The following is a 27,224-nucleotide window of genomic DNA, read 5'->3' on the forward strand; positions in this document are numbered from 1 at the left end:
TTGATTTATTACCTTGTTTTGATGTAAGAATTTAATTCGCTATTAATTAGATTTACTAGTATTGTGCTGAAACCAGGTAGTTTATTATTGTCACGATTGGTTTTATTATTGTTTTAATAAATATTTGATTATGTATGAACGAGGTTTTTTATTTTTTATTGTCTTCTATCTTCGATAGCGGGCAAAAAAAGACGACATATCCTATCAAGTCATTGATAATATAAATAAATAAATCGTTTGGAGAAAAAAAGTATTTATTGTATTTAAGTATAATTTTATTTTGTCTAAAATAAATAGAAGTAACACTTATGAATATAATAAAATTGGAATGTCTGTAAATAACATTTCATCCACTTATTTCAATGATTTGACTCATATCCATACTTAATTACACCTGGTGGTAAGTTATGATGCAGTTTAAGATGGTAGCGATCTAACCGGTTAGGGAGTACGGTAGTCAGACCCCTAATCGGTTTCTACGCGACATCACACCGGAACACTAAAATTGCTTAGCGGCACGTCTTTGTCTATATACGGCTTGGCACAGTCGGCATAACTTCTTGATTAAGTAACTTCAATATAAGACGCGGAAATTTTAAAATATATTAATTTTAACGACTAAAAACAACGGAATCGATTTCTAGACGTCTCAGATTGACAATATCGTAACCGACAAACACAAATTCTACATTTTTAGGTTTCTTAAATATTTTTGTTAAATTGTAATTTAATGATAGTATTTATTTATTTAAACAACTTGCATAATATTTTCTATACACACACAGAACCCTTACTTTAATATAATTATGCAAAAGGCGGCCTTATCACTAAAAGTGATCTCTTCCAGGCTACCTTAACCGATGGAATAAGGAAATGATTGACGGGAAATCCTGTTAGGGGTATGGCAGTTATACAAAATCCATATACCTCATCTCATACATAGATTTACACTAAAAAATACATTGATAATTAAAAATAATAATAAATTGTAATACTATATATGTGTATTTACGTAAATACACATATAGTATTAACATATTTATAGTGACTAATATTGCCTCCTTATACGACTTTTAAAAATAGCAAAGGAGTTATGTTTAATTATTGGATTGAAATTCTACACAGTAGGTACATGTTAAATATCGAATCGTGTTACGCTCGGTGCTCGGCCGTCGGTGATAAAGGCTCGATACATTTAATTAAACAAGCGTTCACTGAGCGGCAGTTTTCGCTCGAACCGGTCCGGAAACCCTAAAGATAGTGGGCAGGAGTGCTGCCAGCGATGAGAACAGCGCAGGTCGGATATCTGGGGGCAGGGTGGCACACAGCGTGCGCAAGTCGGCGCCGCCCCCACCACTGGCTTCCAGCACGAAGCCCTTTACGCACTTCAGCACGAGCTCTGCGCGCCGCATGCACCACGCCGCGGTCATCTCCTTGAAACCAACAAGACTATGTTAACTGCACCAAAATATCTATCGATACTACAATCAATATGACATCTTTTACATCAGACACCAAAATAAATATCATAATAATATCGTGGCAGTTTTAAATATCTTGCCACCAAATGCTGAAACGACATCCCACCGCCTTTTAGAAATGCCAAATCAATGTTTTGCTTTAAAAAATTATGTCGCTATTATCTACTGAACATTCAAAAATCTAATGTGGCACTATCTTACAATAATAACTACAAAAAACTAAAAATTATTATCTGACTAACATACTTTTCCATTACTACTTAAATAAAAATGAATTTTCATCTCCTTTCCATTATGAAGTTTACTTTCTTTTATAAAGTTTATATTTTTTTGTTTTTATATGTGATTTCATAACTGGACTTCCCTCAACTAAATAGGTACTGACAGAATACCAGCGTTGTGGGTACATTAGTATCCGGAACATTAGGCTGAGTCAGAACCTTTTTATTGGCACGACACATCATAGACTTAAGCTCTTAATAATTAAGTACAAAATTTATAAGTTACACCGTATGTAAGTCTACTTTTACTGCAGAATGAAAATATTAATCACATATTTACAACGTGGAATGTGTTTATTATTATCGCCGAGCGACTTGCTGGTGTCACGTATATCAACATTCATAGATAAAACTCTTGGTAATATACACGTTTCAGACGAACAGTTCAGATACTTTTTTCATCAGTAACCTAAAAGTTCCTCTTGTGAGGTTCCTTTATACTCCCTATTCCTTTACGGGAAAGAACAATAACGATCCGTTCCAAACCCTCATCTACCCTCAAAAAACTACCTGCCAAGCCACCCGATGTGCGTCCTTGAGATGCTGATACCCATTTTCACTAGGACTTTTGACGACCTCGCCACCACGGCTAGCATGGAGACAATTATGTCCCCGGGTAAGCGATGAAAATGTATCTTCTCCCACAGCTTTATTAACTCTCAGAGCACTGACGCACAAGTGGAAATAATATCCAAATAATATATGTGTATTAATAAACGGGGGTAAACTTCTCCTATTCCGTATTCCTGTGCTTTATCATGTGGACACGTTTATTATATCCCTTGTCAGTTGTCAGTTGTCAGGTGATATCATTTTTGTCTCCTGCCCGTGCCGTGTAGTTATTTTTTAATTCTACTACAAGTTAGCCCTCGACTGCAACTGACTTGGTGGTAACTGATGGTGCAGTCTAAGATGGTAGCGGGCTAACCTGTTAGTTTCTACACGACATCGCACCGGAACACTAAATCGCTTAGCGGCACGTCTTTGTCGGTAGGGTGGAAACTAGCCACGGCCAAGGCCTCCTACCAGACCAGAGCAGAGAAAATTCAGAAATTATGAAATCCCTGCCGGGATTCCAACCTCCTTAAATTCACAGCGCTCACCGTGACGCCAGGGGAGGGCGTCAAATTGTCGTAGTATATTTATTTATTTTAATAAATATAATGTAACTATTGGACGTAAAATCGTCTACTGTGCAATTTACAGACGCGATAACGCGTTACGCTTTTAAGTGATAAATGCAGGGTTTTAATTCGGAGTGAATTACAAGATTATTCGATTACTTCACATTCAAAATTAATTTATTTCAAGTAGGCCTAATATAAGCACTTTTGAAACGTCAAGTCTGACTGTTTGTAGTGATTCTACCACCGGTTCGGAAGGCAGATTCTACCGAGAAGAAGCCGGCAAGAAACTCAGCAATTGCTCTTTTTCAATATCGTTTTAAAATTAAACAGTCTTTGTTCTATCTTGTGTGAGATGAAAGCGGAGCGGCTTGCTTCCAGGCAACCTTGTCATTAAACACTCCATAAACACACTATAACAATCCCCTGCTTTCAAAGTAAAAGTCAAAGTCAAAAATATCTTTGTTCAAGTAGGCCCATAGGTGGCACTTTTGATGCGTAGGTACATGAGGATTACACAGTAGTGAGATGATGGCGATAACCCTATTCGTAAACTTAAACTAAAGCTACGAGGGTTCCAAGCGCGTCCTGCTCTAAGATGAAGCCCACAACAAACTTAGCCGGGTATTTTTTTTTGATATCACCATCTCACATTGTCATTTAAAATTATTAGAAGAGCAATAAACCCAAGCATTTTTATCGAATTTCTTGGAAGGCATTCCGGTTTCCTTACACTTCTCAATTATAACGAGAACACAGAAATGGATTACCTCTGTCAGTTCGTGTTTGAGGAGTAGCGGGAACGCGATAGAGGTGACGTCGTTGCAGCACGCAGCTTTCAGGATATTCCGGAGGCCAAGGATCGCCGGGTGTCGTGACGTCATGTCCCCTGCCAAGTAGAATACAAGAGCGCATTATAAACTTAGCCAACACTGTTATTTTTATTTAAGTGCAATTTTTATTTTATATATTTTTGTTAAAAAATTAACTAGGTTTTTGAGGCGCTTGCGTTTGAGACTCTGGACCCATGGTCTTCGGACACGAAACATTTTATTAACATCGTGTCCCAAACATTGGTCCTTACGTCTTATTTAGGCGCTTATTCAGCCCAACGGCTAAGTCTAGCAATTCATAGAGGCAATAGCGCCAGCATTTTGGGTACCATGCCCATAAGTGAACAGTTAGACGGCTTATATTTCTTGTAAATATTAATTTTAGTTTGTAAATATTATTTACCTAGAAAAATATATTTTTCGTTGGTTTATTTTAAAAAATTATAAAAAACGGACTGACTTTCTGTCATGTATTTTTGCTTGTCTCTCTTTACAGCTTTCTATAGGCATTGTGTGTTCTCGTAAAAAAACTTACGGCACGCTTTGCTTTTGCGTTCTCTGTCGGTCTGACGGCGTCAATACAAAGTCAGCAATTTTGCCTGTCTTTTATCTTATATCATATGGTTCCCCTCGCCTTCGTCAATGTAAATAAACTTTGCATCAGAAAATAAATTCGCCATATAATTAGCTAAAGCTTTTATGAGGTAAGAACGTTTTTTTATTTTTATATTCCACTACATGCTTGCCCTTGGCAGATTGGAATCTCACCTGGTGGTGATGCAGTCTAAGATAGTAGCGGGTTTACCTGTTGGGAAGTGATATCGATTGAATCGATTTCCACGCGAAATCGCACCTGAACTTTGAATCGCTTAGCGGCAAGTCTTTGTCGGTAGGGTGCTAACTAGCCAGAACAGACCAGAGAAACACAGAAATTTTAAATTCCCAAATCGCCCTTGCCGGGAATCGAATTTCACACATCATTCAAATCCCTCAACGTTGCGCCAGTGAGGTCGTCCAAAGCAACTAGCTTAAGTTATGAATAAAATCTCACGACATCTAAAAAAACACCTCACGTAATTTATGGACGCCGTTAATACATCAATTTTAGGGTAGGCGGTGCTTTTGTACACCTATGAAGTGCACGCCACCAATGTGGCCATTATTGCAAGCGTGCACAAAAGTGGCCCCAAGTCCCGAAAGTTCTTTGCCCCGCGAGACCCTCGCGCCACTCACCGGCCTTGAGGGACTCGTCGTCCGCCACCAGGTGGAACACCACGTGCGCCTCGGCCAGGTTGCTGTGGCGGCTCACGAACACGTCGCCCGCCCGCAGGCGCTCCCCGCGCGCGCGGCCCGCCTGCCGCTCCGCGTTGCGCTTCTCGACCTGCGGAAGCCCACCGGCTCAGCCCGTACACGCTGCACGGGCTCACGCACCCGACCAAACGACACAATGACGGTGCATCATCGTCATATCAACCGTCAGTGTGAGCTGCATCTTACCCTACCACATTTTAGGGGTGAGACATGAGGAGTTCGGGCTCATCGCGAGGGTTCTTTAAGGCTTTTTCAAATACCTATTCAAAGTCTAGCATAATTAAGGGTTTCATCACAACCGATAGACGTCCACAGCTGGACAAAGGTCTTTTGTAAGGAGTTCCAAATTCCACGGTTCTGTGCCGCTTGGATCCAGCGGCAACCTGTGATGTGTTCGATGTCGTCTGTCCAAATCGATAGGGGTCGACCAACGCTGCGCTGGCCAGCGCGGGGCTGCCGGATGGACGTTGGAGCCCGAGCTGCTGGACCTCTCTGAGCTATGTGCCCCGCCCATTGCCACTTCAGCTTCGCGGCTCGGTCGCGATCGCTAGCTCTGGTTGCTCTACGGATCTCCTCATCTCTTATTTGATCACGCAGAGATACTCCGAGCATAGCTCTCCGTCGCTCGAGTGACTCTGAGCCTTCTTATGAGGCCCATAGTTAGCGACCATGTTTAGAAACCATACGTCAACTGGCAAGACTTGGAAGAATACATAAAATTATTAAAGGTAACTTTATCGTTTATTTCTGTCGAGAATACTGAATAAATAAATATACTACGATAATACACTACATAAATTATATAATAAAAAAACCTGGCTAAGTTTGTTGTGGACTCTTAGACCAGGGCGCGTTTGGAACCCTCGTAGCTTTAGTTTTAAGTTAACGCATGTAGTTATCACCATCACTAACATTAGTGGTAACATGTTAAATGTATGAACGCTTCACTAGTGCCTGTGATAAAGTCTACATGAATGAAACATTTTTAAATTATAATTTGAATTTATACTCAAAAACTTACAAATTTTCATAAATTTAAAGGAGAGCTTAATTGGAGAAAGCGCTCAGGCCGCGATTGCCAGAGAGTCGAAGGTTCAAAATCTGTCAGTTCCGAAAATTTTTATATGCATTTTAAATTTATAAATATTGATAATTCCTCCAAGTGTAGGTATTAACACTAATAATAATAAAAAAAAAAACACCCAGACACTGAAAAACATTCCTGACCATCACACAAACATTTTCCAGTTGTGGGAATCGAACCTACAGCCTTAGACTCAGAAAGCAGGGTCGCTGCCCACTGCGTCAATCGGCCAATTTATGATAACGTATCTCTTCTTTAGCATACAGTAGATTCCATGAGGAGAAAAGAATGGATGAGCTTTAAAATTTTGTTACCGGTTCCTTTATGGCTTCAGTAATGTGCCTCAACTGAGCCTCCACGTCGGGGAAGTGGTGTTCGGCCGCGGCTCGGGCAGAGCGTAGCAGCGGCGAGCGACTCGGTACGGGGTCCACTAGCAACACTGAGCCGCTCAGCTCGCCTGAGTACAGAGCAAGCGCCGGCTGAGCGCCCGCCCATGTCCCCCTGCAAAGAACAGATCGAAAAAAAACGATCATCATAAACCCATCGAAGCGGTGATAGCGTATTGGGTAGGACTCGACTTCACTTTCGGGTGGCCGAGTTCGAATCCCATCACGCACCCAGCGGCGTGCATAGAGTTATGCAGATGATATTAAATGAAGAAAATCTCCAGAACGTTTTATAAATACTAAAGAGTGGGCTTTTTATAACTCTCACAACGCCCCTCCTTAAGTCTTTTATAACTCGTACTGGAGATTTTCTTCATTTTATATCAGCAGCATCCCCTGTGAGTACCCTCTATGCACGCATCTCTAACTTTACTGAGTTACGTGCGTTTTAAGTAGTTAAAATATCATAGGCGACCCTGCTTTCTGAGTCCAAGGGTTCGATTCCCACAACTGGAATAATAGAAAAATTAAACACATATTATAACCTCTATAGTACAAAAATGATTATTTAAATGTGATATTTTAAAACAAATTACCAAATGAAATCTTTGAGATGTCTCTCAATAAGTTCAAAGTTTATATAAAACGTAAGCTTACAGAAAAATCCTATTATAATATTAAGGATTATTTAAACGATAAAAAGGCTTGGGTGTGAATTGCTCTAGCTTCAAAGCTAAATATTAATTTACTGGAAGATGGTGATAACAAAAAAATAAATTTACCCGGCTAAGTTTGTTGTGAGCTCTTCTTAGACCAGGGCGCGTTTGGAACCCTCTTAGCTTTAGATTTAAGTTGGCGAACGAAGTTATCACCATCCCGTTACAATTATGTAAACAATTATGTATGAACGCTTCATAAGTGCCTGTGATAGGCCTACATGAATAAAGAAATTTTGAATTTGAATTTAATTTTGGTTATCATTTGTCCGAGTTATAGTGTAAAATCGTCAAACACTTTCATCCCCTCTCCCAAAGGAACTGAGCTTAATATCGGGATAAAAAGTATCCTATATCACTTCTAACACTTCCAAGAATATGTGTACAAAGATTCGTGAGGATCGATGAAGTAGTTTTTGCGTGAAAGCGTAACAAACAAACTTACATTGACATTTGTAATATTAGTACATTTACTCTGACTCGTTGTATAAGTTCAGACATATTTGCTCTTTCCTTCCCCCCCCCCCCCCCCCCCCCTCTCACCCGTCGGCGTCGGGCCGGTGCACGGAGCACAGTTGCATCATGTGCAGTGCGGCGAGGCGGATGTTGTGCGTCTGCTTGAGCTGCGAGCCCAGGTGGATGGTGAAGCTCTCCTCCAGACGCGGCGTGGCGGGCGCCGGCGCCAGCGCCGCGGGGAACGACATCAGCGGGGAATTGCTGGCAAAACACGCCCGTTACGTTATTTTACAACCACAGAATTGAGAACGTACGGAAACCGATCGACTCAACTAATATCGAAGCATCAAAAACCACTTCACTTTAGACTTGTTTATCGACCAAACGGTTATTCACTTCATACCATTTCTTCTTCTTCTCAGTCGGTTCGTCGTAAGTATTATGGCACGTTTGACCATTCGTCGCCACTCCTAAATGACAGCTGCCTTTCTAGCACACTCATGTAAGGGGAGCACTTCATGCCGTTTACCTCTAATGAAAATGAGAAAGTTTGTGAGCTAGCAAAGTTAAGCCGATGTAAAGTGCGCGGGGCGTTTTCACTATTTTTGGACACAATGGCTGAAAGATGATTCTGTAGGTTCTTAATACTGTGTTTACAACATACGAACTCTAAACCATATTTTAGCTCTCATACCAATGCCGCGTTTTAGTATGAGAATAGTAATTTTCCAACATCAGAAGTGAGATTCATTGCGGTGAACATATATAACACAGCTTTGGATGTTGCTATATTCAGTGCAGTCTTTGTGTATGCAATGCCAGCTAAGTCGAGGCATGTAGCAAATTTGCCGTTAATTTGCATGAGATATTAAAAGTTATACTAGATAGTTTTTGATAAGGCGAGCCCCGTATCATGTGCCCCGTACTGTGTACAGACAGGAGGCCTCTTAAAGGTGAAACAGTTTTAAATCAAAGACCCACCACGCTTCCCCAGCGCGGGGTAGTGGAGATAATTTATGTTTTAATCCATCATCAATAGCCTATAACATTCCACTGCTGGACTAAAGCCCTCCCCCAACGGGAATGCCCGTAATTACCACGCTGGGCAAACGGGTTGGTGATCGCCACTGCCCGTTCTTCGTTCTATAACTCTAAGTCACCTCAGTCTCCACCCGCGGAGGAGATGTTGTGACAAATGTACTCTTACTTACCGTATCCACTCGGCACACTCTTGCTTTATGGCCAATCCAAATTCTATTAACATCAGAAGTGGGATTCACAGCAGCTATGGTAAACATGTCTTTTTTTTTGTTTTACACTCGTTATCCTCTGAAATGGTGTCAGAGACCTTTTATATACGACTTTTGCTCTGTATAGGTGCTAGCTTACGATTATGTGACAGTTCACGTGACATGGTTATGCTCTTTTTGGGTGGTGGGGGGATGTACCTGGGTGTGATTTTCTCGTCGGTCTGGTAGTCGTCGATGGCGGTCATGAGCCAGGCGCGATGTGCGGCGCGCTGTGTGTGCCGGAGCGCATCCAGCTGCGAGTCCCAGCGGCCCGCCGCTAGGCTCTGCTGCTCGAAGTGCTGCACAGCCAGTTCGTTGATCTCCTCTTCAGTCGTCACCGTGTTCAGCAGGCGCATCTTCTCTTCCATTTCTTCTGTTTGTCTGTTCAATGTAATTAAATAACAACAGATACTATTGGAAGAAACTTTGCGGAAATCCATGATAAAAATTGCTATACTCCGCGAAAAGCAGGAGGATCTGTACGGTGTAAGTTATAATTTCTTCAATCCTTATACTCCACACATCTTCGGCAATGTACCCTCTACGGACAAACAAACGTTCGTGGAGTGTCATTGCCGAAGATCTGTGACTAATTTTCATAACAGACTATTTTTATAGTTACATCTTCTGTGGCTTTTTTTAGTATAGCCTGCAATCTCATCTCTAGCATGGGCAGGAGACAAAAATTTTGTCAGATTGTATACACTGATAAGGGATCTTATTTATTTGGTTACCTGCCTAAACACGGAAATAGGAAAAAGGAGAAGTTCTCCTCTGTTAGGTCATCATCATCAACGGATTACTGGCGCACTACACGGGTCTCCTATCAGAATGGGAAGGGTTTAGGGCGTAGTCTACCAGACTGGCCAAGTGCGAATTGGTAGACTACACACGCCGTTGAGAACTTTACGGAGAACACTCCGGCAGTATGCTAGTTTGCTAGTTATGTATGCTAGTTTCCCCACAATGTTTTACTTCACCGTTTGAAGCAAGTGGTATTTAGATTACTTAAATTAAAACGCACATAACTCCGAAAAGTTAGTGGTGCGTGCCAGGGCTCGAACTCGATCTCCACGGTCTCACCGCTTCTGCTCTGTTAGACATTCCACATATATTATTTGATGATGAGTTCCCCCCTTCTTGAACAGTGTACAAAACTGTGGGAGAAGGTGAACATTTAGTCTTTTTTGTGTAGAGAAATATCGCCTGGCAATGCTAGCTTTGCTGCTTCTTGACCTTATCCCACGTCATGAGGTTTTTATATTCTCTTCAAGTTAGCCACTGATTCTCACCTAGTGGTGATGTAATGTAATGACCCAGTCTGAGATGGTAGAGGGCTAACCTGGTATGGTTATGGCAGTTATATAATTTATTAAACCTGTTACCCGGATAACATTCTACACAACATGGTACAAGAATGCAAAATCACAGAAATTGAGAATTTTAGGTTTTAAATCTTTGTTTTAAAAATATAAGGGATTTATAAAACAACTCGCTGTCCCGGCAAACTACGTACCGCCAAACAATTTTTTTTATGAATACTATATTTTAATAATTTTTATCCTATTCCGGACTAAGGATAATTCCGGACTAATAATCCAAAAAATCAAATATAGAAATTGGTCCCGCCGTTCTTGAATTATAAATGGTCTAACTAACAAAACTTCAGACGGCCCATTGGCGCAGTGGGCAGCGACCCTGCTTTCTGATTCCAAGGCCGTGGGGTTCGATTCCCACTGAAAAATGTTAGTGTGATGAACATAAACGTTTTCAGTTTCTGGGTGTTTATCTATATATTATGAGTATTTATATGTATATTATTCATAAAAAATAATAATCAGTTATCTTAGTATCCATAACACAAGCTACGCTTACTTTGGAACTAGATGACGGTGTGTGTATTGTCATAGTGTATCTATTTGTATCTATTTATTTTCTTTTATATGTATAGATAAAACAGTGTGGCATAAAGTCGTAATAGTATTATCCATGCTCTGACATTTGAAAGTTGCTGTAAGTTAAAGTGTGACTAATGAGACTAGTAGCCCAGAGATTTACCAACTTCAAATTTTTTTTACATATTTTGTTTTTTATTGGTACAAATGAAGAGCAAATACATACTTCTGTGTAAGCTTCTCGATATCATCATCTCTACTCTTCAACATATTCATAACAGTCTGGGCATAGGTGGCTTCCACTTGGAGAATAGTGTCTAGTGCAGGCGAATGCACTAGTTTATGGTATGCAGCTGCAAACACTTCCTCATCCGAAGATCCTTAGAAAAAAAGTAAAAGGGCTTTTCAAATTCACAGTATATTTTTCTCAAGTACAACAACAACAACAATTAAGTACGGAGATAGGTCCAGAAATAGAAGAAGGAGGGGGAGGGACATAACCAAGGTAGTATATGAAAGTTTGCTGTGGCATTTCTGTTTTGGGTTTGAGTGGTATTCCAGCCTCTTGGCATGCTAAGAACAGCTTAGAATAGCTTTCCTGTTTTCATGAGGGAATTGTCAATGAATAAATACACTTTTTACCTACGTATATATTTACATATACAGTTCATGCATTTCCTAGTAAAATAAAAAAAGTTTAGCTACAGAAGGCAATTTCTATTGCAGCAAGACAATGGTAATATTTTCACTATTAAACTTCCAACTATTCAAACATAGTTAGACCAAAAATTACGCAAGCTTTTTTATTGTTTGCATAATCCTTTTATTATGCGAGAATAGTTATGAATGTCGACTAACCTTTCTGTTCAGCAAACTCCATGACATTCTCCTTAAAAAGCTTTTCCCAGTTTTTAACAATCCCTTCAATGTTTAATTCACTGTTCTTCAGTTGGTCTAGTAACTTTGCATCTCTCTCATTATGAAACTTTTTAGTTTCCTCTGCCACAAACTCGGCTAGTTTTCCATTGAGCTCTGAAATTATGTTTGAATGTGATTTTAGTCACATTTACGTTGATATGAGAGAGGCTAATAATGAAGCTCATTTTATTCTTGTCACACAATTTTGACTTTTTGAATCCACATGAGTTCTAAGAACAGTTCACTTGGTGGCATTTGCAGAAATGTTGTTTTTTAGATGGTTCCAAAAACAATATTTATTTTGTTGTGAGGCAGTAAACAAATCAGCTTTTCAATACTAAATCAAACATTTTTTATTTTTTTATTCCACTACAAGTTAGCCCTCGACTGCAATCTCACCTGGGGGTAAGTGATGATGCAGTCTAAGCAGGCTAACCTGTTAGGAAGTATGTTAGTCATACCCCTTATTGGTTTTTACAGAACATCGCATCAGAACACTAAATCGCTTAGCGGCATCTTTGTTGGTTAGGGTGATAACTAGCCACAGCCAAAGCCTCCCACCAGACCAGACCAGAGAAAAATTCAGAAATTGTAAATTCAAAAATTGACACTGCCGGAAATCGTACCCGGGACCTCCTACTTTAAATTACCGTTCATAGCGTTCACTGTTGCCAGGAAGGTCATAAAAGCAAGCAAAGTAAACAGCAAGACTTGTTTATTTTGCGTACTTTCATAGTGTGATGTCTTACGGTATCTTATTATGGGGCAAAGCTGCTGATATTGAAACTATATTCATATTGTAGAAAAGAGCTGTATGGTCAATATATAAACTTAAATCACGTGAATCCCTCCGTGAAAAATTTAAAGAAATAAGTATCCTTACGGTAGCCTCACAATATATTTATAACAAAATAGTATTTGTAAGACAACATATTAGTCTTTATAAACAAAAAGTGGATATAAACAGTCGAAGAAATTGTCATAAATTAGTGACATCTGCATATCGTCTGCGAAAGGTGCAGAAGTCATTTGTGGGACTGAGTATACGCTTTTATAATATGATTCCTAAGGTAATTTTAAGAATGTGTTAAAACACATTTATTACAGCGAGGTTATTATACAATTGATGAATTTCTTAATGACAAGGTTGCTTGGAAGCATCCGGCTCTGCTTTCATCTCTCATAAGATAGAAAAATGAATTTTGAAATGTAAAATGTTGGAAAAGAGCAACTGCTGAGTTTCTTGTCGGCTTCTTCTCGGTAGAATCTGCCTTCCGAACCGGTGGTAGAGTCACTACACACAGACAGACTTGACGTTTCAAAAGTGCTTATATTTGGCCTACTTGAAATAAATGAATTTTGAATTTTGAAAGGAAGACGCGTGCCACTCAAAGTTATGAACAGTCGACCAAATTCTCCGACAAGCTCCGACGTTGGGCTTTATCATCCCAGGTTTGGAGTGGATCAATTCTAATACGATCTTTATCATCCATTAACATCCCAATGCTGGGCTCGGACCTCCTCTCTCTCATATGCGGGTTTAGAGCATAAAACACGCTGTTCCGTTGCGGAATGGTGGGCTACTATGTTCTTACCGTCTTCTAAATACACAGGAATATGGAACATTTTCATAACTCTCTGCACGAGCTCCCTGGTCGACCCGCCGTGCGGTATTTCCACGGGAACCTCTAGCTTGAACAACACCTCTTCGTTTGTACATGTTGGATAAGAGAATTTGAAAGTTTTCGCTGTATTTTGTACTGCGGTCATTTTTCATCAAAGCGACCACCTTTACCCAAAACAAAACAAAATTTTGTTGTGTTGACGACTTGCCAGCTGTCAAAAGGATATTGTCATCTGTCAAAAATACGAATTGCCAATGACAAACACAGACGAATAACTTAAAGTATTTATAAGTTTTTAATACTTCCACAGATTTAGGTTTTCATACAAATCTGTAAAATGATTAAAAACTAGTAAATACTGATTAAAATCTACTAAATAGAATCCAGGACCTTGTGAGTGTTGTCCAATAACTAGATTGACGGTAATAGCTAAATTTTTGAACTAAAGGACCATCATCCGGTTTTTCATACCAATCCTTGATGCCTAGGTGTGATTTTGTGGGAAGAGGTTGGAAAACGATTCACAACTTTACGAAGTTTTTTTGCCTTTCTCGACAAGTTGGCCCTTGACTGCAATCCTACCTGATGTTAGTTGATGATGCAGTCTAAAACGGTAGAGTCAGTTCTAAGTTACGTACCGGAACGCAAAATCGCTTGGCACATTTATTTTGGTAGGATAATACTAGACCAGACGAAAGTTCAGTAATTATAAATTTCCAAATAGCCCTTGCCGGGGATCGAACCTGGGACCTTCCACTTATAAACACGTCAAAATATTGATCTCGCTTTGATCATGAATTAACTGGCTATAAACTAAGCCCATTCTAAAACATTATTATTGCCCGTGACTGCGTCCGCGTTAGTTATGCATTCTCAAGAATTCCGCGGCTAAAAAGTACCTATTTTAGGTATGTCTACTTCCAGGAAGTGAGCTGCTAAGATTAGTGAACATGGGTAACAAAGTTTGTTTTTAGCTTCCCAACTTCTTTTTCAAGATATATATTTCCTATGTATTTCCCCATGATGCTAGCTAGCTGTCTTAATTTAAAATTTTGGCAATATCGGTGCCAGGGTAGAGTTAAACATAGGTTACTAGCAAACAAAGATACACACTTTCGTATAAATAGCATAGATTTTAGGTCCCAGGGTACTACAGGTACCCTTCTTTTCAACTTAATCTATGCAATTTTTTTGTGTCCATATGTTATCTTTATTAACGTATGTAGTAACAAATTTAAGTTTTAAAACACGGCTTCTATTCCTGGATAAAAGTTATTTATACCATGTCGGTCTTTATAGTTCAAGTTACCTATATCTGTGACAAATTTTGTCCAGCTCGCGTGCAGTACAGCATACACAACAAACAAACAGACACATTTTGGTATTAGTAATATTAAAAATGAATATTGGCGGATTTAAGTGTCGGTGTGTAATGAGAAGTCAGGTTACTATTTAAGTTGGCCGCATCAGGCCTTATTATTTAGTCAGACTTGATTTAAATCTTTATTTCAAACAGAAAATGAATACATAGTATTCCATACAATCCCTCAGCCTTTACTCATGTAACTCAAACTAGGGACAGTTGTACAAGACTTTGGTATAGTAATAACTATATTTTCATTATATATTTTATAAGTAATTATATAAATTAAAAAAATGGAAACAATAAATTACATAGAGATGTTAAATAAAATAATAGATGTTCGGTTCACATCGCGTTTAATTCGACGTGCTGAACCGCTGCGGGTCGGGTGGACGCCCTGTGGAACTCCTTGCTCTGATGGTGTTGGTCAGTCGCTGCTTACGCGGCCTCTCCACCTTCCTCCTCTTCGGCGCTGGCGGTGAGCATGGTGATGAGCTTGGTGGTGTCGATGAAGCCTTTGTCGTCGATCTCCATCTGGTCGTACGCCTCGTCGACCTCGTCGGCGGAGAACTTGTCGCCCCAGGTCATGAGTGCGTGCCTGAGCCTTTCGGAGTCGATCTTGCCGTCGTTGTCGAAGGTCTTGAAGGCGTTGATGACTACGTCATCTTCGTCGGATCCGCCGGACATGCGGTTGGCGAAGAGGGTCAGCAGCTGCGTGAAGTTGATGGGGCCGGACGCCTCGTTGACCATCTCGTCGAGCTCCTTCTCGACGGCGAGCCTGCCGAGGGAGTCGAAGGTGGCGCGGAGGTCGCTCTTGCCGATGATACCGTCCTTGTCGTGGTCCATTAGCTGGAAGGCCTAAAACAACAGAAAAAAACAAATAGTTTACATAAAGAAAGATAAAATAACTTCAACTGTTCAAATTGTGCGAAATCTAAACCATCGCAAAAATTACCTCCAACAGAAGTTAGAGAAAAAATCGATTCGTTCGAAGCTAAAGGGTCTAAAAGTAAATAACATAGAGAAAGATCAGATTAATATGCTATGTATTAGGCAATCTTCGGTGAGTCAAATCGATGGAAGATTGAATGTTTATTAAACAGTCCTCGACGCACGAGTCAATCTAACAACAGAAATTGGATTTATGTGACGCATATAACGTGATTTCTAGAGACGAATACACACAACACACGTACATGTTAGTTTTCATACTGCACTGGATGGGTGTTAGTTTACATACTGCTGGATTTCTGTAATGCAGTTTGAAAAATCGAAAAATTTCATTAAACCTTGTATTTTGGTTTTCATTATTTTTTGGAATACAAAACTGAGTAGAAGTGTTGTCCACGTTTTCAAGAATGCTTGTTGAATTCCCGCGCTGAACAGTCAGGCTTATACGCCCAAGAAATGAGCTGACGCTTCTGACGCCTAATGCATTAACTACGTAACACGTCAGGATATACGGAAAACAGGATAAAAATAATCTCCTTGTAACATGGTAAATTTTCAGTACTCACCTCTTTAAATTCGGCGACCTGCTTTTGGGAGAACATGGAGAAGACATTGGAGCCGGTGCGCTTGGCTTTCCGGCTGCCACGGGAAGACTGGCGCTCACCGCCAGAGGCCGCTGCGGGGGCCGCGGCTTCTTCTGCAGGCGCGTCTTCTTTTGCCTTCTTCTTCTTGATCTTCTTTTCCTTGTCCGCCTATAGAAAAGAAAATGGATAAGTAAGGGTACATTCCCACATAACCGTAACGTGCTACGAATGTGCCCAAGCTGTGATCTGTCAGTGTGCTGTATTATCACGCCCTTATCTTCTTCCTACCCTTTTCGAATTTTTAAACAAAGATGACGAAAACTAGCCAGTTAGTGGCATCAGAGCAATTGGTGGCATTGTATCTTTAATCCCGAAATTAATGGATCGATTTAAATTTTTCAAGATCATTTTACAGTTTAGCAATCTTTTTAGAATTTTTTCTCTCAACAGCCTGTTCGTTAAGATTTTAATCAATTTTGTATTAACCACGATTTAAATCCTAATATATTTAATATTAAATGTATTGAAGTCGATTCACCCACTTCGGAATTATAAACATCTTTAATACTTAGTATTGCAGGCTCCAGCATTTCACATTGATACCTAATCTGGAGAGTTAGTGTTGAAACTCACTCTAACTCTCTCTCTCTCCCGCTCATTTGTTTGTCATATTTTCTTTGAGATTCCATGTCATAACTTTTCATTATTTTACTCATTATTGCATTCCGTAATCTTCGGCACAATTGTTAAAAAATAGCTATAATTAAGTGTTTTTTTTCAACTGCGACCTATTGAGATTTATTGAAAACGTCCAAATAGTTCTTGGCAAGTAATTTCATAATATCGAATTCTTCAGTCGATGATTGATCTATTATTAAATTTAATTTGGCTGTTCTTATTCCGAAAAGGTATTCCATGCGCCTGGTATATTTAGATCAATCGGCATCCGCTTACATCGGCCCGGGAGCAGATAGTTACGTAAAAGTATAACAATCGAAAATAGAATTTGCTCCAATTAAATCCCTAGCGCCGGGTGGGATATGAATTTATTTCAACCGGAAGGACTTTAAAGACCTATCTTAATCATTTAATTTACATTTCTGTAGTACTTAAGAAACATTTTTCTCTAGCAATCCCGATATTTTTACAAAGCTTAATATTTTAAATTAAAACGGTACGGTACCTATCTGATTTAGGTGAACCATCGCTTAATATATGATTTATTTTATTTATTCCTGTATATTTTAAGTTTAATTTGTTAAGTTTGCCATGATTTTGTTTAGTATTTAATTTTTTCAAATTTACGAGCGCATTTTTGTTCTATTTAATAAATATAGTTTTCTATAACTCAACATGTGCAACTTTTAAATTAATCGTGTTTTAAATCATAAATTTATAATTGTTGTATAAGCTTTTAACGCCTTTTCTACAATATAATCTGTTATTCTAGTTTATTCGAGTTCAAGATCCATTTAATCCAAGTCCTAATATAGAGACTCTACCATTGGTAAATATATTATCGTTGGTGTTGGTATGTTATAAAGTTATTATATTAATATGAACGATAAGTTTTATTAATGGATAGTTTAACAATTTCTTGGTTACTTTTCGACACTATTTCTCAAACTTTTATTTAAGCTGTTTGAATTTCTTTTTAACGATCATCATTAAGTTTAAGATCCGATTCGTCGATTGGATCTTCACTTCCTTTGTCCGTACACTCGCAACACATTTCACTTGGGCTTTGTACCACGTACCACTTCACTTCACTTACCATTTTGTTTAGTTTGTTGGTTCGACGGAAAAGAGACTGTACCGCTCGACAGTCCCACCCTGACTCCGAGCTACCGTTCCCGTTTCACCATCCAAGAGTTCCCTCCCTTCCCCCTCCCCCCTTTCACCTCCGGGTTTCGATTCCTCCGCTCGATCCCATATATAGTTACCCAAATAGGATCTGTACTGGGAGTGTTTCAGAACGCTTTCGTCTGCTCGATAGCTCGGCCGCTTTAAATGCATTTAAAAATAAAATCAGCTGCCTAGGTACTTCAGATTGGAATTCTGACTGATTAATAATCAGCTTTAGTTTTATTGAGTATTTACTATTGTATTGACTATATATTTCGCTCTATAATCTTAAACTTGCAAATATTATTTTTTAACATTTCTTAAATATAGTTCAACGGGCACACACCACGATAATATTTTTGGATTTGTTGATATTTCGACCCAGTTGCATGGATCGAGCTCTCGTCATGATCCATGCAACTGCAACAAATGTTGATTAACCGCGAAAAATCTTAGTTTAAAATCTTTAATTATTTATTAATTTCAATTAAATTCAACTTAAATTATAAACAGTAGTAGTAGTAGATCTCTTGACCATGCTTATTTTATTACCATGATTATTGCATGCCGACAAGCAGCATTGTTGTAATGCTGTCTGTGTTCGGGTGTAAAACTTGAATGAAAATATGAACACATTGGATACGCCTGGTTTAAGCTCGTTCTTAATCCAGCTGTCCTTTGGCAGTTGGCTAAAGAATGCTCGGTACAGTTTTTTAATTTTTAGTTCCAGTGTCTGAGAGCAATGTGGGAATCGCAACTGACGTAATAATATTATAATGTCCGGAACGTCACATCGCGTCGTTCCGTTCTTTTTACAAAGACGTATAATCTACGACGTAGAACTCTGTATGACTTCGTAGATAGAAAGAGGACGTTTTGATATTCTTATTGTTATTCAATCGAATGTTATTTTTTAGTAATGATTGACGAACCAAAAAGATGGTCCACCTGACAGTTAGTGGATGATAATAAACAGAGTCTATAAACCTGCGGCGTCATGTGCCTGTAATTACACCGGCTACTTCGCCCTTCAGCCCGAAACAGTCAATTTTCTCGGTAAAATAAAATTATTAAGGGGCAACGTTGCTTTCAAATTAGGAGCGAAAAATTATATCTTTCTTTTCTTTTTAATTTTATTTTCTACATAGGGTTCATAAGTCCACAATGAACGTTATAGTTCCATCGAGTGAGAGCACAATTCATTATCATTCATCATTTTGGCGAAAACATAGACAGTGCTCAAGTCTCCACTCAGAATGCGAAGGGTTTAGGTCCTAGTCCAAGGCGCTGGCCAAGAGCGTATTGGTAGACTTCATACGCCCTCTCAAACATTACGGTTAAAAAAAAAAAGAAGTTAAATTAATGACGGCGCATAAGTCAGTACATATTTGAAAATTTAATTTATGTCCGTAAAAATATAACAAAAAAAATTTGGAAAATCCAAAAGTGCACGACTCATAATGCTCATTTAATTATCAAATATTGAAAAAAAAAAAAAAAAATTTAAAACAGCTGTACTAGGAAAGTGATGCACAGGCGCCCCTGGTGGAATAAAATGTACATAATATCTATAGATATAGATATATCACCATCCATGTTAATTTTACATGGATATATATAGATATACAGTCTTGCAGTTTTCGTTTTTTATTAATTGCAATTAAACTACACTGAATTAATCAATCATTCGCATTCAGTGACCTACAATCGTCGATTAGAATTAAAAAAAAAAAAATTTAACTCAAATAATGGATTTTTTCACAAGTTAGAGTGTTTTCGTGTTTCACACATTACGGACAGGGAAATTTTTTGACCTATTTTGGTGTTTTTCTCCAATTCTATTGCAGTAAATCAATTTTTTAAAAGTATGGAATTAAACTCCATTAAATTATCTCGACAATAGTATGCAAAATATCTTGATTCCGTGAACTAACAAGGCTATAATAATAAAAATAGCCGCCGAAATGAGGCGAAAAAAATTTTTCGATCGTAAAGCACTCTCTGATGCTTCGCATCATGAGTCGTGCATAAAAAATATGGACTGTAATAATATAAATATTAGAAGCGAAAATAAAATCGTTGTGCATTTTACTAGGCTACATAAAATTTCCAATTTATTCAAGGGCAATTGTATATTATTTTGTAACAACTTACCGAATGAAATCTTTGAGATGTCTCTAAACATTAAGTTTATATAAAACGTAAGCTTGCAGAAAAATCCTATTATAATGTTAAGGATTACTTAAAACCTAAAAAGCTTGGCTGTGTATTGCTCTAACTTCATAGCTTAATATTAATATTATTATTAGTGTGTGTGTGTGTTGTGGGCTCTTCTTAGACCAGGGCACGTTTGGAACCCTCGCAGCTTTAGGTTTAAGTTGGTTAACGAAGTTATCACCATCCCCTTACAATTATGTAAACATATACTCGTATGTCCATACGCTATAAGTGCCTGTGATAGGCCTACATGAATAAAGATATTTTGAATTTTGAATTTGAATTCTCAGTCATGCAGGTTTCCTCACTATGTTAAAGCGATATTTAAGTGCTGGAATTTAAAACGCACATAGCTCCGAAAAGTTAGAGTTGCATGCTCGAACTCACCGCTACTCTAACAACTAATACTATATTATATTTTTATTACATTTGAAGAATGAAAAAAAAAACCGACACAAAAAGCAACTACAAAAATATGTTGTTTGGAGATACTTATATTTTGTAATTGATCCCAAAATCCTTTTCGTAATTTCTTATGCGTGTATCAAATAATAAATTACACATTCTTAGAAAGTCGGTTGGGACAAAAATTTGACACAAAAATGCATTAGTGATTTCTGCTAACCAATGCATTGTTAGGTTTTAATTCAGTTATTGTTTTGGCACCCCTTCCCCTTAAATAGTAGAAGAGTCATAAATTTTGTCCTTCTTTTTTTTCCTGGCTCTGGGCTGTGGTTTTAAGTTGGAGATCCCGGGTTAGATTCCCGTCAGGTATAATTTATGGTTTTATTATGGCTGAATTTTCTCTGGTGTGGTCTGGAGATTTCGGCCAACGCTAGTTACCACCCAACTGAAGAAACCGCTAAGCGGTTTAGCATTTCTTTTTTTTATGTACATAGACGATAGCTAGGCTGCAATTTCACCTGATGGTAAGTGATGATGCAGCCTAAGGTGGAGCGCGCTTGCCTAGGTAATGCCTATTCAATCTTGATTTGAAGGTACTCATATTGTAGGTAATAGGGAAAATAAATAAATACATTACGACAATACACACGTCGCCAGCTAGCCCCAAAGTAAGCGTAGCTTGTGTTATGGGTACTAAGCTGACTGATGAATACTTTTATGAAGACAGATAAACACCCAGACACTGAAAAACATTCATGTTCATCGCACCAACATTTTCCAGTTGTGGGAATCGGACCTTCGGCCTTGGACTCAGAAGCAGGGTCGCTGTCCACTGCGCCAATCGGCCGTCAAAAAGCGCGTTCATGGTATATCAACCACGTAGGGACTAAGGATGCAGATCCTTACGTTCCGGTACAGGTATGGGTTTAATATAACTGCCATATCTGACACTTCTGACAGGTAAGCCCGCTAAAATCTTAGACTGCAGTCAAGGACCAACTATAGTGTTATAAAAAATAAATATATATATTTAACCAACGACTTCATTTCACTTCTGGCGCCCTACGAAAAAAAAATACGGACTCACAAGAAAAAGTGCAGAAGGCCTTCCTGAGATACTTGTTCAAGCGCTGCTATGGGTGTTACCCTTTTATGTACCCAACCAAATTTCTTTTAGGTTGCTTAGGGTTCAACTCCCTGTAGGTCAGACGGACTTGCGACCAACTAAAAATAATGTGGCAAATCTTACGAGGAGACGTCGATGCTCCAGATTTTCATAACCAACTGTGTTGTATACGTGCCCCAAAAGACAATAACCTTCGTCCACGTAAAAACAAATTATTCGTGGTCCCTTCCTGTAACACTGTTGCACGTTACATGGCACCTATACCGCGTTCACTGTTGTCTTTCGATGCGCTCTTTTATAAGAATGCTCAATGGGATCTATTCCATGACGGTGGACAACATTGGTCCGGCGTGAATTGTTGAGATACTCTGAGAATATTGAATAACCTTTACTTCAATATTCGCAGAGTATCCTATGATGTTTAATGCCATATTTCATTCATTTGTCTTATAGTTAAATTATGTAGTTCTATATAGTTAGTGTAAGTGGCCCTGCCGTAATAACAAGATGTAAAATAAAATAAAAATAAATAAATAAATATCGATATAACATTAGTTTTAAAGCCTACATTGCCTAAAAACCTCATACTTTTGGTGGCAGGCGGGCCAATTTTATGCGTAATAACCACGTTGACAGGCGCGAGTTAAGCTGAGAGTCGGGACTCGGGCCGATCCGCGGGGCGGCGCAAGCTATTTTCAGCGCTTTAGTCATCAGCTCAGAAATAGCTTCATTGTAATCCATACCGGCACGTAATCTCGTTCTATACACGTCTACCTCCTACTATGTTATAATGAAATTAACTTCAAAGCGGTACGGATTGCTGGTCGACTTAAAAGACCCATTAGCAAGACTCCATAAAGTACCCATTACTTTCTCCCTCCTTTCTTCACTTTCAGGCAGTTCGCAGGGCATAACCGTACCGGGTACTCCACACTGGTTTGGCCGTGGCTAGTTACCACCCTACCGACAAGGACGTGCCCATGTCGCGTAGACTCCGATAAGGTTAGGGGTATGACAAAAGGTTAGCCCGCTACCATCTTAGGTGAGATTGCAGTCAAGGGCTAACTCCTCGCATAGTGCCTGTGAAATTCTCATTCCAAATAGATTATCCTATTTTATCCGTGGATATGGATTATGCCTCTAAAGCAGTTATTACTTTTTCGTCTAAATCTCGCTATAAAGGTCGCTATTATTTATTTTTCTTGAAAAGCTAATCTGACTGAAATTAGCAAAAATATTTTTTTTACTCCATCTTCAGATGACTCAATGAAAAACAAAAAAACTTTCATATCAACAGATAGATGTCCACTGCTGGTCGTAGGTCTTTTGAAGGGAGTTCCAAATTTATTGATCAATTAATGTGGTCCGTCCACGTCGTCGGGGTCGACCAGCGCTGCGCTTATCAGTGCGGGGCTGCCTTACTAGCACCTTGGGAGGTCCCAAGATGTTGGGGTCAACATTCCTTCTCCGAACAATGTGACCCGCCCATTGCCACTTCAGCTTCGCGACTCGCTGAGCTATGTCGTATTCTGGTTCTTCTAAGGATCTCCCCATTTCTGATTTCATCACGTAGAGATACTCCGAGCATAGCAACTTTTAGCTCTAGTAAGCGACCATGTTTCAGAGCCATAGGTCATCACTGGTTTGGTCTTCAGGGTTTACCTGCACAGAATGCAAAAGTGTACTGCTGTGTGACTAAATGTACAATTTTCTTTGCTTGTGCAAACGAAATTTGAGATATGAAAACCCACATTTCTTTCCGCACTGAATGCCTGCTTGGTTTAACTGTAATGGCCTTCAGTATACTGACCTACTTAAGTGTGACCAACTGCTACCTCCATACGAAGCTGTTGACGATGTTTATAGTATAAAGCAGAAAACCAGTGATGGACCGAGTACTCGTACGAGCTTTTTACTAGACGTACTAAACTTCCATATATTTTGCGACCGTTACGAGAGCAGTACTAATTTTGCATAAAAGACAATTGCGGTTTTTATACGAGTAGTATTGAAATTGCATAAGCAACAGTTGCTTTCTGTATACGAGACGTTCAAAACTTGTATAAAACTCACTTTTGACCTGCACATAAGACGTACTAAACTTGCATAGAAGACACTTTCGACCTGCATACAAGACGTTCTTAACTTGCATAAAAGACACTTTCGACCTGCATACAAGACGTTCTTAACTTGCATAAAAGACACTTTCGACCTGCATACAAGACGTTCTTAGCTTGCATAAAAGACTTGCGACCTGCATACAATACCAGATTTTCTACACTTACATAAAATATCGTTTCGACCTGCATACAAGACGTACTTAACTTGCATAAAAGACACTTTCGACCTGCATACAAGACGTTCTTAACTTGCATAAAATACACTTTCGACCTGCATACAAGACGTTCTAAACTTGCATAAAAGACACTTTCGACCTGCATACAAGACGTACTTTACTTGCATAAAAGACACTTTCGACCTGCATACAAGACGTTCTTAACTTGCATAAAAGACTTGCGACCTGCATACAATACCAGATTTTCTACACTTGCATAAAATACCGTTTTGACCTGCATACAAGACGTCCTTAACTTGCATAAAAGACACTTTCGACCTACATACAAGACGTACTTAACTTGCATAAAAGACACTTTCGACCTGCATACAAGACGTTCTTAACTTGCATAAAAGACACTTTCGACCTGCATACAAGACGTTCTTAACTTGTTTAAAAGACTTGCGACCTGCATACAATACCAGATTTTCTACACTTGCATAAAATACCGTTTCGACCTGCATACAAGACGTTCTTAACTTGCATAAAAGACACTTTCGACCTGCATACAAGACGTTCTAAACTTGCATAAAAGACACTTTCGACCTGCATACAAGACGTACTTAACTTACATAAAAGACACTTTCGACCTGCATACAAGGCGTACTTAACTTGCATAAAAAACACTTTCGACCTGCATACAAGACGTTCTTAACTTGCATAAAAGACACTTTCGACCTGCATACAAGACGTTCTTAACTTGCATAAAAGACACTTTCGACCTGCATACAAGACGTTCTTAACTTGCATAAAAGACACTTTCGACCTGCATACAAGACGTTCTTAACTTGCATAAAAGACACTTTCGACCTGCATACAAGACGTTCTAAATTTGCATAAAAGACACTTTCGACCTGCATACAAGACGTACTTAACTTGCATAAAAGACACTTTCGACCTGCATACAAGACGTTCTTAACTTGCATAAAAGACTTGCGACCTGCATACAATACCAGATTTTCTACTCTTGCATAAAATACCGTTTCGACCTGCATACAAGACGTCCTTAACTTGCATAAAAGACACTTTTGACCTACATACAAGGCGTACTTAACTTGCATAGAAAACACTTTCGACTTGCACATAAGACGTACTAAACTTGCATAGAAGACACTTTCGACCTGCATACAAGACGTTCTTAACTTGCATAAAAGACACTTTCGACCTGCATACAAGACGTTCTAAACTTGCATAAAAGACACTTTCGACCTGCATACAAGACGTACTTAACTTGCATAAAAGACACTTTCGACCTGCATACAAGGCGTACTTAACTTGCATAAAAAACACTTTCGACCTGCATACAAGATGTTCTTAACTTGCATAAAAGACACTTTCGACCTGCATACAAGACGTTCTTAACTTGCATAAAAGACACTTTCGACCTGCATACAAGACGTTCTTAACTTGCATAAAAGACACTTTCGACCTGCATACAAGACGTTCTAAACTTGCATAAAAGACACTTTCGACCTGCATACAAGACGTACTTAATTTACATAAAAGACACTTTCGACCTGCATACAAGGCGTACTTAACTTGCATAAAAAACACTTTCGACCTGCATACAAGACGTTCTTAACTTGCATAAAAGACACTTTCGACCTGCATACAAGACGTTCTTAACTTGCATAAAAGACACTTTCGACCTGCATACAAGACGTTCTTAACTTGCATAAAAGACACTTTCGACCTGCATACAAGACGTTCTTAACTTGCATAAAAGACACTTTCGACCTGCATACAAGACGTTCTAAATTTGCATAAAAGACACTTTCGACCTGCATACAAGACGTACTTAACTTGCATTAAAGACACTTTCGACCTGCATACAAGACGTTTCTTAACTTGCATAAAAGACTTGCAACCTGCATACAATACCAGATTTTCTACACTTGCATAAAATACCGTTTCGACCTGCATACAAGACGTCCTTAACTTGCATAAAAGATACTTTCGACCTACATACAAGGCGTACTTAACTTGCATAGAAAACACTTTCGACCTGCACATAAGACGTACTAAACTTGCATAGAAGACACTTTCGACCTGCATACAAGACGTTCTTAACTTGCATAAAAGACACTTTCGACCTGCATACAAGACGTTCTAAACTTGCATAAAAGACACTTTTGACCTGCATACAAGACGTACTTAACTTGCATAAAAGACACTTTCGACCTGCATACAAGACGTTCTTAACTTGCATAAAAGACTTGCGACCTGCATACAATACCAGATTTTCTACACTTGCATAAAAGACTTGCGACCTGCATACAATACCAGATTTTCTACACTTGCATAAAATACCGTTTCGACCTGCATACAAGACGTCCTTAACTTGCATAAAAGACACTTTCGACCTACATACAAGACGTACTTAACTTGCATAAAAGAAACTTTCGATCTGCATACAAGACGTACTTAACTTGCATAAAAGACACTTTCGATCTGCATACAAGACGTACTTAACTTGCATAAAAGAAGCGTGTTTGACGCATATAAGCCACAGGTAGCCTAAAATAAAAAGCAAACAAAATTTCAGTTATAGGTATCGTAGTGCTATTTTTAGCAAACAGTTTATTTTGAAAGCCAAGAAACCACACCAAATTAGCTTGGTTAGTTACACACAAATAAACTCGCTAAAGACACAACACCCGTGGTTTTAGAGGTGGGGAGTAAAAATACATTAGTATTTACTGGACGACAATAGGTCGGGAATTAGAATTTTGGCAACATTTCAGAATTTAGAAATATCTGTCACCTACGCATGACTTCCGCGATTTTGGCCCATAGTATGTTTTCTTCTGAGGTTTTCTTAGTACGATATCTCGATGGACGACCGTGCTGACTGTATAGCTTGGTGACGTCAGATCACCAACTCCTCAGCCCAACCCGTCTGCTGAATGATCAAGAGAGGCCTTTAGTGCAGCTGTGAATTAAATTGATGATTGATTATATACACTTACGTGTAACAATAATCGCTAAAAACCACCAAC

At 38.9% G+C, this 27,224-nt stretch overlaps 2 protein-coding genes across 2 annotated transcripts; both read right to left on the reverse strand.

Annotated features, from left to right (window-relative positions):
• Positions 1–305: 305 nt before the first annotated feature.
• On the reverse strand, positions 306–13,617 carry LOC120634376 (protein C12orf4 homolog). The gene is made up of 9 exons (XM_039904894.1): positions 13,370–13,617; positions 11,715–11,888; positions 11,083–11,236; positions 9,121–9,342; positions 7,760–7,933; positions 6,429–6,615; positions 4,953–5,100; positions 3,657–3,775; positions 306–1,433 (listed from the first exon to the last, which is right to left on the reverse strand). The coding sequence occupies exons 1-9, from the start codon at positions 13,542–13,544 to the stop codon at positions 1,212–1,214; spliced, it is 1,575 nt and encodes a 524-aa protein (XP_039760828.1). The 5' UTR covers positions 13,545–13,617; the 3' UTR covers positions 306–1,211.
• A 1,269-nt stretch (positions 13,618–14,886) lies between these two features.
• Positions 14,887–18,194, reverse strand: LOC120634363 (myosin regulatory light chain 2). Its single transcript, XM_039904878.1, has 3 exons — positions 18,072–18,194; positions 16,280–16,465; positions 14,887–15,620 (listed from the first exon to the last, which is right to left on the reverse strand). Exons 1-3 carry the CDS (start codon positions 18,072–18,074, stop codon positions 15,201–15,203), a joined length of 609 nt encoding a protein of 202 aa, XP_039760812.1. The 5' UTR covers positions 18,075–18,194; the 3' UTR covers positions 14,887–15,200.
• Positions 18,195–27,224: the final 9,030 nt, after the last annotated feature.

Source organism: Pararge aegeria, chromosome 23, assembly GCF_905163445.1.
Source record: "Pararge aegeria chromosome 23, ilParAegt1.1, whole genome shotgun sequence".
Lineage (NCBI taxonomy): Eukaryota > Metazoa > Arthropoda > Insecta > Lepidoptera > Nymphalidae > Pararge > Pararge aegeria.